This window comes from Lontra canadensis, unplaced genomic scaffold (genome assembly GCF_010015895.1).
Source record: "Lontra canadensis isolate GAN:19392208 unplaced genomic scaffold, GSC_riverotter_1.0 scaffold65, whole genome shotgun sequence".
NCBI lineage: Eukaryota > Metazoa > Chordata > Mammalia > Carnivora > Mustelidae > Lontra > Lontra canadensis.
Genome location: NW_022631059.1, coordinates 5,951,956 through 5,967,393, shown reverse-complemented (window position 1 = coordinate 5,967,393; position 15,438 = coordinate 5,951,956). Strand labels below are relative to the sequence as shown.

Here is a 15,438-nt window from a genome sequence, read left to right as displayed (position 1 = left end):
TAATTTGAAAATCTGGAATCCACGTTCATCGTTGAATTGTCACACATTTACAGTACATATACCTACTCCCAAGTGTTCTGGGGGAGGCCTTACAAAAGAGAAGTCATCTCCGCAGTATCGTGAGGAACGTAGAGGAGGTTGTTGGAGGGAATGGAAAGCGTTAGGCGGCCACGTAGCACAGAAGGACTAGTTTGAGCAAAATGAACCATAGTGGGCTAAGAGGGCCTCTGGGTTCAGGGGAAGTGAACCGCCGGGGTGACTGGACCCCTAAGGAGGCTGGTGCCTGCCCTGGTGGGGAGGCTTCAAGGCGGGTACAACCGGTTAATGAAGGGCCTTGAGTGATCATGACAATGGGGAGCCACTGAAGGTGCTTGAGGAGGGGAGTGACAATCAGATTTCTAAGAAGCACAATACCCAGCACTCAGTAGGCCCTCAGCGTGATGTACATTTGTCACATGGGTTGCTCGAATCCTCTTTTTATGCTTCTGACCTGGGCATTTTTGTGTGGTTCTTCACAGGGACAGTGTGCTCCCCTGACATCAGTGATGGCCACGAGGCGAGGTGGCTACAACACGTTACCCAGCCCCCAGAAATCAGAATGGATTTATGACTCGCCAGTGTCTCCAGAAAAAGCTGACGGCAGAAATGCATCTCTGTGCAGCTTTGTGGAAGAGTCAGAGCCCCTCTGTCCCCCGGGGCACATGTCCAGCTTCCAGAATCCTCTAAACAGCAGAGCAAGGTCCCACTATCCGCACCTGCATAAAAACGTGCCCATGCAGAAAAAACTCAGCCTCCCCGAAATTCCTTCCTATAAAGCCCTGGCACCCAGGGACACATTTCCCTTGGACGACGGTGCCGGCTACAAGGTGCCCTCAAGCTTTCTGATCCCCCGGGTGGAGCAGCAGAACACCAAGCCGAACATCTACGACATCCCTAAAGCGACGCCCAGCGACCCTCAGGCGGGGAACGAGCCAGGGAGAGCGGGCGGGGCTCCGGAGATCGCCGTGGACCGCAGCTCGTCCTGGTTCTCCAGCCCGGCCCCCTCGCTGTCTCCGGACCCGGACCGGCTCTCCGTCTCCAGCTCGGACAGCAGAGCCAGCGTGGTCTCCTCGTGTTCCTCCACGTCCACGGACTCCTCGTCTGGTTCCTGCTTGGAGGAGTCAGGAAAGGAGCTCTCCTTGGACCCGGACTTGGCCAGAGAGACGGTCGCGGCTTTGCAGCACGAGGTGGCCAGCTCTGTCGCCAGCCTGATGCTCTTTGTCAGCAGGAAGTGGAGGTTCCGAGACTACCTGGAGGCCAACCTCAGCGCCATCCGCAGCGCCGCCGACCGCGTGGAAGAATCCTTGAGAGCGTTTCTGGATTTTGCCCGCGAGGTCCGTGGGACCGCCTGTAACCTCAGCGACACGAACCTTCAGGCCAGGATTAGGGACCAGCTACAGACCATCTCCAACTCCTACCAGATCCTGCTTGGGACAAAGGAAAGCCTGGATAGCTGCAAGTGGTCCTTGGAAGTCCTTGTGACGGACAAAATCCAAAACAGCCCAGATAACCTCGAGCGATTTGTCATGGTGGCACGGATGGTTCCAGAAGACATCAAGAGGTTTGCCTCCATTGTCATTGCCAATGGGAGGCTCCTTTTCAAACAGAACTGTGAAAAGGAAGACACCTTGCAAATGACCCCCAATGGACAACTGAAACTTGCAAAATGCATCCAGCTTCCCCAAAGGGAAATTGAACGGGATGAAAGAAATACTCCTTTTAATAAACGAAAGGAAAATGAACACTCCCCTGAGCTACTAAAGAAAAATGGGACAATTATGTGTGAATCGGTGAGTTCAGGGTGGTATAATATAAGGAGGCTTTCAAATTTTATCTGGAGTGGTTGCCCATCAGTTAGATGCTAAGAAGCTTTCACTAACTGTTAGATAGTTCAATAATTGGATATTGAAAGATACTCATCTTTCAATAATTTTTGAGAGACATTGGTTCCATTTTTTTTTTAAATGAAATTCATGAAAGTAATGTTCTAAATGAAATCTTATTAAGAAGTAAGATTAAGGGGTGGCCTGAGTGGCTCAGTGGGTTAAAGCCTTGGCCTTCTGCTCAGGTCATGATCCCAAGGTTCTGGGTTTGAGCCCCACATTGGGCTGTCTGCTCAGTGGGGAGCCTGCTTACCCCTCTCTCTCTGCCTGCCTCTCTGCCTGCTTGTGATCTCTGTCTGTCAAATAAATAAATAAAATCTTAAAAAAAAAAAAAAAGATTAAACACTTTAATATTAAGGCAGTAGGATGTCTTCTGGAAAGCCCCATGGGGTAATACTAGAGTTAGGAAGGACTTTGAAAACCTTTTGAAATCTGTTCCTTGAGCCCCTTTTTAAAATCTCACCACCCAGTTTCCTTGCATTTTTGAAAGCTGTTGATTTAGTCATTGTTTTTGTGTTTCTTAGAAACAGAAGAGGAAGTGTAAACACCCTTCCAACTGCCTATGGTCTTAGCAGCCTCCAGACTGCAGCTACTGTTAGAAATTCTTTGCTGCATGAGTTTGGACTCTGTAGAAAGAGAACCTCTCGTTCAAGGATTGCGAGAGCCAAGAGGCATGGCACGTAACCTGGGGATAACATGACTTGGCCCTTTTAGCCCTAGTCGTGCATAGTGTTTTGTTAAAGTGCATGCTGGTTAATATTACAGCTTTCACACATTCTAGAGAAGCTAGAAATTTGGGTATTTCTCATTCCCTAATTTAAAAATATAGACATAGATATAAAGCAGTATAATATACATAAGTATAAATACAAATATAAATGTATATATAATTTTTTAAAAATTCATATGTCCTTGTATTAAGCCGTGTTGGTAGGCAAAGTTCAGACCTTGGTCTTGCAAAGTCTCCTTTGTTGAAAAAAGGCATCAGCCCTCTGAAACTAATATATTAATATACTACATGCTAATTAATTGATTTTAATTTAAAAAAGGCATCTGGAGGCAGAACCACTGACAAAAATATAAAGAGAAATGTTCAAGTTTTTAAAAATGGACTTAAATACTTCTGTACAGGGATGCCTGGGTGGCTCAGTAGGTTAAAGCCTCTGCCTTCAGCTCTAGTCATGATCCCAGGGTCCTGCGATCAAGTCCCACATCGGGCTCTCTGCTCAGCAGAGAGCCTGATTCCTCCTCTCTCTCTCCCTCTCTGCCTCTCTGCCTACTTGTGATCTCTGTCTGTCAAATAAATAAATAAAATCTTTGAAAAAAAAATACTTCTGTACAGTGTAAAAACCACTCACATTGGTAATTGGAAGAGATTTCATTTTTCAGAAGTTGTCTAACCTAGAAGAGACAGAAAAACCCATCTCAGAAGGAAGGTTGGATGAAAACAAAAACTTGGAAGGACAGGTAAGTGATAGCGCTGTGTCTCCCAGACTTCTGACTCACACACTTTTTATCCCTTGAGATACCTCCTGCTATGAACAAGTTGGCATGCTAGTCATTATCCCCTTGGGAGTAGCTGTTTTTGTGACAGTTTTTCCTGTTTGAGGTAGAAGGAGCCCTGAACAAGTCCAGTGAACCCCAGGACATGGAGCATGAGTCTTGAACCATTGTGACATAGTTCTCGGCTGTCTGCAGGTTTATCACAGGTGGGACTGACCTGACCTTTGGCAGCTCGGACTCACACTCCCTTTGACATCCTCTTTTAATGCTTCTGATTACAGTAGAAAAGATATTTTGGTTTGGAGCTTGTGTATCATCAACACCTTTTGGACACTTGATGTTTCTTTTCCTTCCTTTTTTTTTTTTTTTTTTTAGTCAAAGATGTTATCATTGTGCTTATTTTTATTGGTTGCCTTCTACTGGTGGCAAATGACAATGATTTTCCAGTTACCAATTTGAAGCATTTCCGTTAAACAAATATAAGTAAAACCAGTGAATTCCTTTAAGGACAAAGATGAAGCAAGTCAGGTTAAAAGGGAGACAAAAAGGGCATCACTTGTGAAATTTGTCTGAGTACCTGAAACCTGGGATCACTGAACCAGATCAACTCCCCGGCTGGGGGTGGGTGGGGGTGGAGGAGGGAGGAATGATGTCTCATGACATGGACAAGATCGTTCATTTTCTTGGGGGCAAACTGGGACAAGAACCCCTAGGAAGTCCTAGGTCAGGGAGCCAGCATGGTCAGATCCTGGGGAGGGCTCTCCTCTGTCTTCTCCTGTCCTCTCGTGCAGAGAGCAGAGAAGGGAAGTGACCTCTGACAAGGGCACTATTCCCATCACGAGGCCCCACCCAAATGGCCTCATCCAATCCCAGGTACCTTCCACAGGCTCGTATCCTACTACCTTCATGTTATGGGGTAGAGTTTCAACAAAGGGGGGGAGGCACAAAAAAATCAGACCCTCACACTGTCAGTGCTTCCAAGCTATGAATTTTGAGATCGAAGGTAGTTGAGAGAGAGCAGTTTAACAAAAAGACTTAGCTGGCTCAATTTAGAGCTCTGGCTCTTCATTTTGCTAAATGAATGACCATGGGCAGGCCCCCCACTTCAGAGAGCTCCAGTCTCCCCACCTGTCCTAACAAAGGGTCTTTGGATGGTTACCTGGAGTGGCTGCCTGTAAGCTAGATGCTGAGAACCTTTCAACAGTGCCTAGGCTTTGGGAGGACACTGGTTCCACATTTTGGAAAATACAACTCATGGAAGTAAAATTCTAGATGAAATCTTATTAGAAATTTGGAGAAATATCATAACATTAAGGGAGCTAGGTCAACATACTTGGATTTCTTCTAGAAATTTTGGGGACTCAGGTTTACTGCTGATAACAGAATTAAAGATTTTTCTTAAATCCTTTAAAATATGTTCTTCGAGTAAATTTTAAAATCTCACCATCAAGTTTTCTTTTATTTTTTTTAAGTTATAGATTTAGACATTGTCTAATGTTTTATCTAATGGAATGGGCAGCTAATGGTTTGTTGGGAGTACTAAATAAGATTTTATATACTTAATATGTGAAATTATATAGACAACACAATATGTAAGATTGTATATATAAATATTATAATTCATATGTTAACAGTGCTTTGAAAAGATTAATTTGTTAGGCACATGGTGCACTGCGGAGCTTCCCAAACAAAACTGTGTTTTTTCTTATAAAAAATCTAGAAAATTGAGCAAATGTGGAAATGGGAGACAACCACAGCCTGGTGATCAAATCTGTCTCTTACCAATGGTTTTCTTCCCTTTTCCAGAATCCTAACTCCCTCATCCTGCAGCCTTTGAGTCAACAGAATCCTGAGAAGAGATTCCAACTTTCTGAACACTGTCGGCTCTATTTTGGGGCGCTCTTCAAAGCCCTCAGCGTATTTAACCACAGCCTCTGCAACAGCCAGCCCCCCGAGGTCTTCATCACACAGAGCAAGCTGGTCATCATGGTGGGGCAGAAGCTGGTGGACACGCTGTGCAAGGAGACCCAGGAGAGGGATGTGCGCAACGAGATTCTCTGCGGCAGCAGTCACCTGTGCAGCCTGCTCAAGAACCTCGCACTGGCCACCAAGCACGCCGTGCTCAAGTACCCCAGCCCCGCAGCCCTGGGGCACCTGCAGGCCGAGGCCCAGAAGCTGGAGCAACACACTCGGCAATTCAGAGGGACGTTAGAATGAGCCTCCTTCCCCCTTTTTCTCCTTCTTAACCTCTTAGCCTCAGCTTTCCCAGCCTGACATGTGCAACTCTGTCTTACAGGCAAAGCCAACCTGGGGACGCACCAGTGAGTACAAGCTGGTATTATTGAGTGGCTAAACAACCCCAGGACATTGACTTAGCCCAGAGAAGTCCAGGTATTAAGAAAGAACTTTGCGGAGTTTTTAGTGTAGCCTGTGGGGTCAGTGTACGCAGGGATGTTGTAGAAACCAATTTTATATTGGTCAAATGTATGCCTGCCTTAAAATCATTCATTCAGGACTTATTTATTGGGCATTTACTTATGTAATGGTAGGTGCTGGGCATATAGCCGTGAATCAGAGACCTTGCCCTCAGGGAGCTTACAGTCTAGTGGGGAGATAGACGATAAATGATAAAGAATTACATGCACAAATTGTCAGGTGTTAGCAAGATGGTAAAGGAGGAGAGACTAATTCTCAAATGATGAATTTCTGTTGCATCCATTAGCAAATGTGATAAGTTTTTCATTTTGAATTGAATTAAGTCTGTAAGATTTGGTACAAATCATGTACCTGCATCTTATACAACATATATATATATATATATATATATATATATATATATATATGCTGTTTTACCTTAACTGAGTTAAAGATACACCTTATATTTACAACATAACGTGTTCTGTTGGGTTCCTTATTAATTTATTTTGTATATAACAGTCTATGTTGATAAATTCAGTATGTTTACTCAGAAAAGGCTTTTATTACAACAGTCGCCGATCTGTGACCATTTGTAATATTATGTAAATATAATCATGAACTGAAGCATTCTCTGTAGCAATCCTCTCTTCGGAAAAGTTGGTGATCCTTGTCACCCAGGTTCTGATATCAAAGCGAAGCCACCCATGTTTACTTTTCTTATTCAAATGTTTCTCCCCAAAGTGTGCAAGGAGATGCCATAGAGGCCAGGTGCTCATGCACAAGGCTAGTGTGGCAAAAACAAAGCCATCACTTGTGGTGAGGCAACGGGAGGTGTGGTGTGGACAGGATACCCATTGCTGGGCACAGATCTGAAAGCGGTGCAGAGCTCACCTCAAGTCAAACCACCTGCTCTTCCTCTCCTTGCGGCTGGGTCTTCAGCTCATGTTGCTATGGTGACACCATCTCTACTTTGTTTCAAGTGAAGGTCCATGTCTCCTATATACATCTCAGCCACTAAACACCTTTGTAACCTGGAACCAGCATCCTCAGGCTGGAAGTCATCTGAAATGTCACCAGCCTGCCCGCTACTCTGCACTTAGCAGGCACTTCTAATGGTTGATTGTTAGAAAGCTGGTTGTTTTCACCGAGTTGCTCCTAGGGTCTCTAAAGAAGGATCACATCTTTGTGAAGCTTGCTGGGTTCTCTACACTAGAACAGAGATGCCGCATTCTTTGAACAGCTGTGATCTGTATCGGCAAGAACTCCTATTGCAAGTGATCAAAAACTATATCCAACTTTTCTTATGCAATAAAGGAAAGTTATTGACTCAAGTGTCTTAAAATAACCCAGGGACAGACTGGCTTCAAGGACAGCTGGTGTGGGTTGCCCAGTTTTTCAGTCCCACTTTCTCTGTGTTAACTCTCATGATTGCAAGGTGGCTGCCCCAGGTTATGTCTTTGGTTTGTGGCTGGAAGAGAAGAAAGAGGCTTGATTCTACTTGGCCTAACTTAGAGCAGGTGCCTGCCCCTGAAATCCCCAGGACAAGGAGAGAATGTAGTACTCAGGTTGACCTAGACTTGGGATTCACCCCTCCCCATGTGTACATGCATGCGCGCACGCACACACACACACACACACACACACACGTCCTGAGAGAGGGAAAGAATAGCCTTGCCAAGAGCTATGACATGTCTGGGATCCCCCTGCTTTCAATTAACAAGTTAGCCTGCCACTTTCATGGGTGTTTCAAGAAGACATAAGATTCTGGGGTCAACAACTATGTCTGGGGTCCCCAAGACCATGGCTGGTCCAGTGATTCACAAGGAGGAATCCCAAGACTCAGCATTGTGTTCCTACTCATGGCTCTGATCTAGTATAGTGAAAAGAGAAAGCAGAGGGAAAAGCTCAAAGAGTTTGGTACAAAGGAAACCAGGCTGAAGTGGCCAAGAGTCCTCTCTCTGCAGTCACAAGGGTCACTTTTAATTCACTCAGCAACAAATTGTGACAACATCCGTGAGATGTTGCCAGCCAGGGAAGGTCACGAGAGCCTCACCTCCAGGACTCCATGGGGCTGATCGTGTCGGCAGTCTCTACATGGTACATTCCCGAATTCCAGACTCTCCAAAGGCAAGCAGGTGTCCAGTATGAACCACATTGTGTGTACAAACAGTTTTGGCACGTGGACCCATTCTCAACTCCAGGGATGGTGGGAACCCTCCCCAAATCCAAGTTTTTACAAACAACCAAAGGCCATCCTGGCAAGCCAGCCTTTCTAAGAATATTATTTAGGCTTGCTATGTCAACTCTTCCGCCCAGAGACCTGGGATTATCCTTATAGCCTTGCAAGCAGCTTATGCTTATATCATTTCCACCTCACCCCATGTCCCAGGGCAGAGCAAAAGAGGGCACGGGTGATGCCACACGCACACTGAATTTGTGCCAAAGCCAAAGAACTTAGCACAGGCAACCCCAGTCTTTCTTAGCAGCCTCTGCGCAAACCTAACCAAGACTTACCTTAGAGGCAGACAGGATCTTTACGATACTGGACAGCAAGCAAACCTGCCTTTGTGCTCTGGAGAAAGACACAATCTCTGTCTTCTAAGGCTGTTTGCTGAAAATCACCTTGAAGGGGTAATTCAGAACAAAATTTCATCAATGCCTGTGCTGGAAGGACATGCAGGGTCAGGGACGGTGCAGGGAGGCACTAGTACTTGTATTCCAGCTGGCAAGATGATTTTTGCACCATAGTAATAACAATAGCATGTATTTATTAAGGGACTACTACATTCCACATCCTGTTTTAATGCTTTATCTGTTTTAACTCTTTTGGTCCCTCATACGTGAGAGGCTCTAACAGGTAATCAACAGATCCCCATTGCTTTCAGAATACCATCGATGTATGTACGCAGATAGGCAGATCAATATATATGGAGACATATCTGTCTATGTAACATTTGGGAGGGGGTTCTCTGCATATATTTTGAGACGAGTTCAAACCAACCAGTTCAAGCCTTTGTTGATAAAATACAAAACAATTGGGTTGAAAATAATGAAAGCTGCTGCTCTTAGCTAAATGTGTTTCCTTCCCTTTTTTTTTTTTTTTTTTGAGGGAGGGCAGTTATGAGATGAGTTTCCTTTAATTCGATAGGATAATTGTTTCTGAAAAACACTGAAAACTAATATCACAGTTTGTAACTTTTAGCAATGTTTTGCTAAGTAGTTTTCTTTTATGCCCAGAATTCTGTGCCGCTTCCTCTCAAAGTAGGAAGAGGAAATGGTGGGTGGTGTGGTGGTGATAGCAACTTGACCTCAATTAAGCTGAATTTCATCAGGAGGATGGAAGTGGTGAGGGACCTCGTTGAGAGATCTTCCGTGTGACAAGCACCGGGGAGCCATGTTTCTGGTTTGGGGGCAACTATCCTTCTTTTTTTTTTTTTTAATAAAACATCTCTTTAAAATTTTATATTCTCCCCAAGGATCCACCCAGGTCTCCAAATCTGTCCATTTACAAAGGTTGCCCATTTGTGTAGGTGGTTTGCTAATGCCCTTTTCCTTTCTTTTATTCCTTGAACAACTATTTATTGCACATCTCCTATCCACCAGGCCTCTACTGATCACTAGAGCTGCTACAACCAGTGCAAAGAAGTCCATGTTGAACAAGATACCAAAATTTAGATTTATAACATGAGGTCAGTGGCGTAAGTGCAATGACGAAATTCAATCAAGGTGGTGGTAGTGGATGGAGGAATGGGGTGGGAGTGCTCTTTTACTGGGAGAGGTCAGGGACGAAGCTCTACGGAGACACCACCCACCCCTCCTGCCAGGAGCAGACACTGAGTCACTTAAGGGAGGCAGTCTGGAAACCAGTGGGAAAAGAGTGCTCCTGGAGAAGGAACAGCAAGGCAAGTACCCAGAAGTGGAAATGAACCTGGAGCTCTCAAGGGAGAGAAGGGGCCAATGTGGCTGGAACCAAGAGAGGAAAGGGAACATGGGTGATATCAGCTGGGATAGGTAGCCAAAGGCCAGTTCATGAAAGGCCTGTATATTCCTGAAATACGTTTAATGTTCCCCTAAAACTGAAAATCAAAAGTAATTGCTTTTGGTCTTGAATTATGTCAGGATGAATTACTTCTAGCTTTCCACTTTATTTGACTTTAACCCTCTTTGGGACAACCTCAGAAGTGTCACCGTACATGATGGTTGTGATACTCTCGAAGAATCCTAACACACAGGCTTTTGTCATTTTTTTCATGCTAACTCTTAAAATGAGTCACTCTGCCTGCCTGCCTTGTCCAGACAGAATTGTAAACTCCAGGTATGGGAGAGCACATGGGCAGCACTCACTGGAAATCAAACCCTCAAGGTTCAGGAGGCTGAAACATTTGGGAAAGATTGTAATAGGCAGTAGGAGCGCTTAAAGTACTTGTTCTTAGCCTGAGCCTCAGCATGGGAAGCATGAAATACATAGATGTGTAAACGGTAGCAAAATTTTCTATGTACTACTGGATATTTTTCTGGAGAGTAAGTCCAAAGTTTTCATCAAATTCTCTATCAGGTCCAATGACACCAAAGAGGTTAAGAAATACTGGTTTTGCCAGAGGATGATGGTTTTCTCTTTCCTGGTTTTATTCCTCTCCTGTCCTTTAAATCCACAGTTCAGCTGGGGCAAATCGCAAAGATCCTTGCAAGGGAATATACTGCATTAATTCATTCTGCAAAAACAATGGAAAGTAACAGCAGCTAATGACACCAGTGTGTCACCGTGCCTGGAACAAAACAGCTCAAGTCACGGAGCTGACACTCAGCCAGCTCTCAACACAAATTAGTTGCTGTTGATGATATTAACTCTACAAACCTTAAGCTGTGTATTGTCTGCAGCACAGAGTAGCCTAAAAACCAATACTCTAAATGAGGACACCAAGGAGGAAGAGAAAAAAAAAATCCAGCTGCCAGAGCTTCAGCATCCACCCAGCTGGCCCTGCGGGGCGCCACAGCTTTTGGGGAGAGGCTAAGGAGCATGGCATAGTCACAAGGGCCTCATCTGAGAATGCCTCCCAACCTGCACTCCTTTTACTCAACTGCTGTGTGCCCCTGACCCAAGATTATACACCTCAGTCTCAGGTCTGTCATTTGGGAAATGGAAGGCATTATATGCCCTATGTCCTAAATTACAAAGACAGAGGAAGCAGTGCCTCCAAGTCCCCCAGTGGAGTCATGGTTTAATAAAGAGTGGTTATTTTTATTTTAATTTCTCCAAATGAACTTGGTGAAGGGAAGATTAAGTTGCCAGAAAAGAGCACTGGTTTGAGAGTCTGTCTAAAGATCTTTGCATTTATGGTATTCTGTAACCTGACTTTCTGTCCTTCGGGGACAGAAGGGAGAAAACTAATCTTGTAACCCAGTCCCAGCTCTCCCTCTTACTAGCTGTGGGACCTTGGGTAAGTCCCTTGATCATTCCTGGCTTTTATTTACTTACTTGTAAACGGATTCTCATAGCACTTACACCAGATTTAGGGGCTGCCAAAATTGGACTTGTCACCCTCCCTGAATGTGTCTGTACTTCCTTTTGGTTTACTGAGGAAATGAATATTAAGTGTGTCAAAGGTTCCACTCACTGAGGACACAGAGGGGACTAAAGCGTAGTCCCTATCCTCACAGAGTTTACAATTTCTGTGAGCGGCATAAAAATAAGTCATAAGGCAATGAGAGACGAACTGATTAAAGGGTTTACATTGTTTTAATTCTCATTCATTGCAGTAACAGATAACCAATGTTACAATCCGTGAAGTTTTTATATTCCGTTCCTAACTGGGGAATATTTTCAGATTTTTTTTTCTTTTTTTTATGTCTCACTTTGGTCAGCAAGGTGACATCCAATTATGTAGGTCCACCCTGCTTGCCGTGGTTAGACTTTCCCCAAATATTCCTAATCATAAGGAACCACTGGAACCATAGTCAAGAGGATAGACGCAGACAGTCGTGGATTTTAGCAGGGGTTTTGCAAGGATCTGTGTTCTCGTTAAGACGCAGCCCGTCTCCGGGGAAAGGCAGGTAAACATCAGTGCGGCTTTTACACCGGCCTCTCTTCACTGTACCTGATTATTAGTAAATAAATACAGGAGGCTGCGAACCGCACACACGCACGTACAGACTCTTTGCAACTTTCCCGCATAGACCGTAGCATGGCACGTCAAAGCTCCGGGCCTCAGAGGATCGTACGTCCCCAGAATCTCCTTCAACTCCACGTCACAGGATTTGCTGCGAGCGCTCAGGCCACCGCGGTGCTCCGTGCAAAGTTCTCGTTTAACCCCCCGGGCGCCCTTCACCTGCCTCGTAGCTGCATTAACAAAATGCAGACCCTTCCGTCGCGGCGCTCCCACCCCAGGACGCGCCAGACCCACAGTCAGACACGCTTGGGTGGGACGAGGCGTAAGGAAGGGGGGTGCTCCCGAGTCACCCTTGCCCCCCGAAGCACCCCTGCACCCCGAAGCGCGGCGAGCGATCGCCGGGGCGCAGCAGAAACCCTGCACCCACCGGAAGGAGGGAGGAACGGGCCGGGCGCGGAGTTGGGGACGCTCCGCCCACCCCTGAGCGGGCGAGTACCCGTTCGCGTTCAGGCAGCCCTAGCCGCCCCGCCTCGCCCAGCGCCTAGCGACGCTCTCCATGGCAACTGGGGCTTGGCAACGGATCCGCCCCGTTGCGGCGCGGCCGCCGTGTTGCGTCATCCCAGCGCGCCGGAAGTGACTGAGGCGGTCGCCAGGGGCCCCCCGGAAGTGGTCGCTCTGGAGTGTAGCGGCTGACTCTGACTCCTGGTTTGCGATGGGTTGCGACGGAGGAACAATCCCCAAAAGACACGAGCTGGTGAAGGGGCCGAAGAAGGTTGAGAAGGTCAGAGACGTGGGTCCGGTGGGGACCAGCGGTAGTGGGGTCCCCAGGGAGTGGGGGTGGGGGCGGGGAGCTAGTGGGGTTCCTGACGCCGCCGTGTTCATTTATCTCACTTGGAGAATTCCGAATTAACATTATTAGGATCAGACTCTTATTGAGTGCTTGCTGTTGCCATTCGCCTGGCGGCGTGCTTAGTATGGGGTAGCTCGTACAGGTCTCACAGCAGCCCTGTGGACACGTATTGCCATGATCCTCGCTTTTCAGACATTGAAATTGAGGGCCAAGAGGACAAAATTGCAACGCTGGCAAGTGGCAGGGCCAGGATTTAAAGCTTATCTGCGCCGTCAGTTACAGTGATACAAACGGCCGCTGTTTATTGAGCTTTGTACACACGTAACTTCACTTTCTCCGGGAATTCGTCCCAAAGGTTCTTTTATCCACATGTGATCAGGTCCTTCTCTTATCTTACCGCCCTGCATACTGCCTTCATGGCCGATTAGTGTCAGCCACAGATAAAAATAAGCTCCCTGTGGCACAATCTTGCCTTTCCCCTGTACAGCTAGCGCAATTCCTGGCCCAGTAAATACGGTGATTAAATGAGTAAGTGGATAGTTCTTTTTTTTTTTTTTAAGATTTCTTTTTTTATTTGATAGTCAGAGATCACAAGTAGGCAGAGAGGCAGGCAGAGGGTGGTGGGGAAGCAGGCTCCGTGCTGAGCAGAGAGTCTGATTCCGGGCTTGATCCCAGGACCCTGAAATCATGACCTGAGCCAAAGGCAGAGGCTTAACCCTCTGAGCCGCGCAGGCACCCCATGAGTGGATAATTCTTAATTCTCACAGGTAACTGAGAAGAACTGTATATAATAATTTTCATGCTATTAACAGCAAAATTGAGTCAGTAACATGACCAAAATCACACAACGGACAGGTAATGAAGCCAGGAGTTCCAACCATTTATTCAGGAATTCAAAGTTAGCATTGATAATTACTTTACTTTCTTAAGCCTTTATTTTTTTATTATTTTTTTTAAAGATTTTATTTATTTATTTGACAGAGAGAGAGATCACAAGTAGGCAGAGAGGCAGGCAGAGAGACAGGGGGAAGCACGATCCCTGCTAAGCAGAGAGCCCGACATGGGGCTCGATCTCAGGACCCTGAGATCATGACCTGAGCCGAAGGCAGAAGCTCAACCCTCTGAGCTACCCAGGTGCCCCTTAAGCCTTTATTTTTTAAATAAACTCTGTGCCCATCGTGGGGCTTGAACTCATGACCTCGAGATAAAGAGTCAAGTTGTCTACCAGTTAAGACAGGTGCCCCGCATTAGTAATTACTTTTTTCCCCTAAGATTTTATTTATTTATTTAACAGAGAGAGAGAGCGAGCACAAGCAGGGGAGCAGGAGGGAGAGGGAGAAGCAGAATCCCCACTGAGCAAGCAGCCCAATATGCGGCTCCATCCCAAGATCCTGGGATCATGACCCGAGCCAAAGGCAGACTGAGCTACTCAGATTCCCCAGTAATTACTCTTTATTAACAGAGGGCATGCAAAGTTAGCTAACAGAGTGTGGCACACGTGGATGCTACACATATTCTCCAGCAGCTAGAAAATCTTTATAAAAGGTGAATCTCCTGTATCGCTACTATATTTCAAATCCTCCAGCAGATTTTTGTCATATTCAGAACAAAATCATACAAGGTCCTGTATGATCGGATGCCTTGCCTCTCCATCTCAGCTTCTACCCTCTCCAGGTCTTTGTTTCAGCCATACCGGCCTCTGTTTCTCCGCCTGGAGTGTAAGTTCCATAACCTGATAATGCTCTTCACTGAGATGTTCACATCATTTGTTTCTTTACGTCATTCAGTTCTTTCCTCAGATGTCATCTCAGTTCACTGTTGCCAACATACATCTCGCTTCCATTGCTGTCTGTCCTCTTTTGCTGCTTTATAGTGCTTGTCGCTGTTCTCGTTTGTGTATTGTCTGTCTTTCTCGGACATGAATGGAGACTTTGTGTCTTACCTTTGTCCACCACACAGTAGACACCTGGTAAATGTGTTGAATTTGAGAATGAATGAACTCTCAAGAGGATGGAGTGTGTCCTCTCATCACACCTACAGATGTGTAGACCAATGGCAGGTCGTTAGCATTTATGAGCGCTTTTGCCAAAAAACGATTCAGTTAGTTTTGTTAACTTGTGGCCAGGGCTGAAGAGGAGTAGCTTAATGCAAAGCTTGGCAAGGTGTCAGAAGGAGATAGAAAAGAAGAAATCGTGATCTGAGACCAGCAGAGTCCTCAGGCAGGATGGATTTTTGTTATCCTTACTTATTCTACGAATACTTTATTTAATGCTTATCACAGACACCATTCTAGGCCCTGGGGACACAGCAGCAAACAGAGTTCAGCCTTTGCATTGCTTACGTTTCATATATAATTAATATTTTTGATCACTCATATGGTATGTTTGGTCTGGCCAAACCATTGCTGTAATTTAAGACCTTGCCCTGAAAAGAAGAGAGACCCTGGTTTAAAAAAAAAAAAAAAAAAAGGGTTTCAGAAGTTTTGGGGGGTTATCAATCTGGGTAAGGATTAGTTTATCACTTTTCTCTCTGTCCGCAGCTCTTCCAGTTATTTTGTGAATCAGCAAAGGACTATGGGTAAAGCAGGCGAGGGATTCAGAAAGGAGATCTTGGACTTGTTGGACATGGGTTTTTTGAC

At 45.7% G+C, this 15,438-nt stretch overlaps 2 protein-coding genes across 5 annotated transcripts in view; both read left to right on the top strand.

The window, feature by feature from the left end:
* Nucleotides 1-6,217, top strand: part of CASS4 (Cas scaffold protein family member 4) — a 34,308-nt gene extending 28,091 nt beyond the window's left edge. For both annotated transcript variants that reach the window (XM_032878926.1, XM_032878925.1), the window contains 3 exons: nucleotides 519-1,829; nucleotides 3,312-3,389; nucleotides 5,232-6,217. In XM_032878926.1, the coding sequence (XP_032734817.1) occupies nucleotides 519-1,829; nucleotides 3,312-3,389; nucleotides 5,232-5,642 (1,800 nt within the window). In that variant the 3' untranslated portion in view covers nucleotides 5,643-6,217. The remainder of the gene's footprint in view (nucleotides 1-518; nucleotides 1,830-3,311; nucleotides 3,390-5,231) is intronic.
* Nucleotides 6,218-12,602: 6,385 nt separating this feature from the next.
* RTF2 (replication termination factor 2) overlaps nucleotides 12,603-15,438 on the top strand; it is a 41,362-nt gene continuing 38,526 nt past the window's right edge. For all 3 annotated transcript variants that reach the window (XM_032878924.1, XM_032878923.1, XM_032878922.1), the window contains exon 1: nucleotides 12,603-12,731. In XM_032878924.1, the coding sequence (XP_032734815.1) occupies nucleotides 12,663-12,731 (69 nt within the window). In that variant the 5' untranslated portion in view covers nucleotides 12,603-12,662. The remainder of the gene's footprint in view (nucleotides 12,732-15,438) is intronic.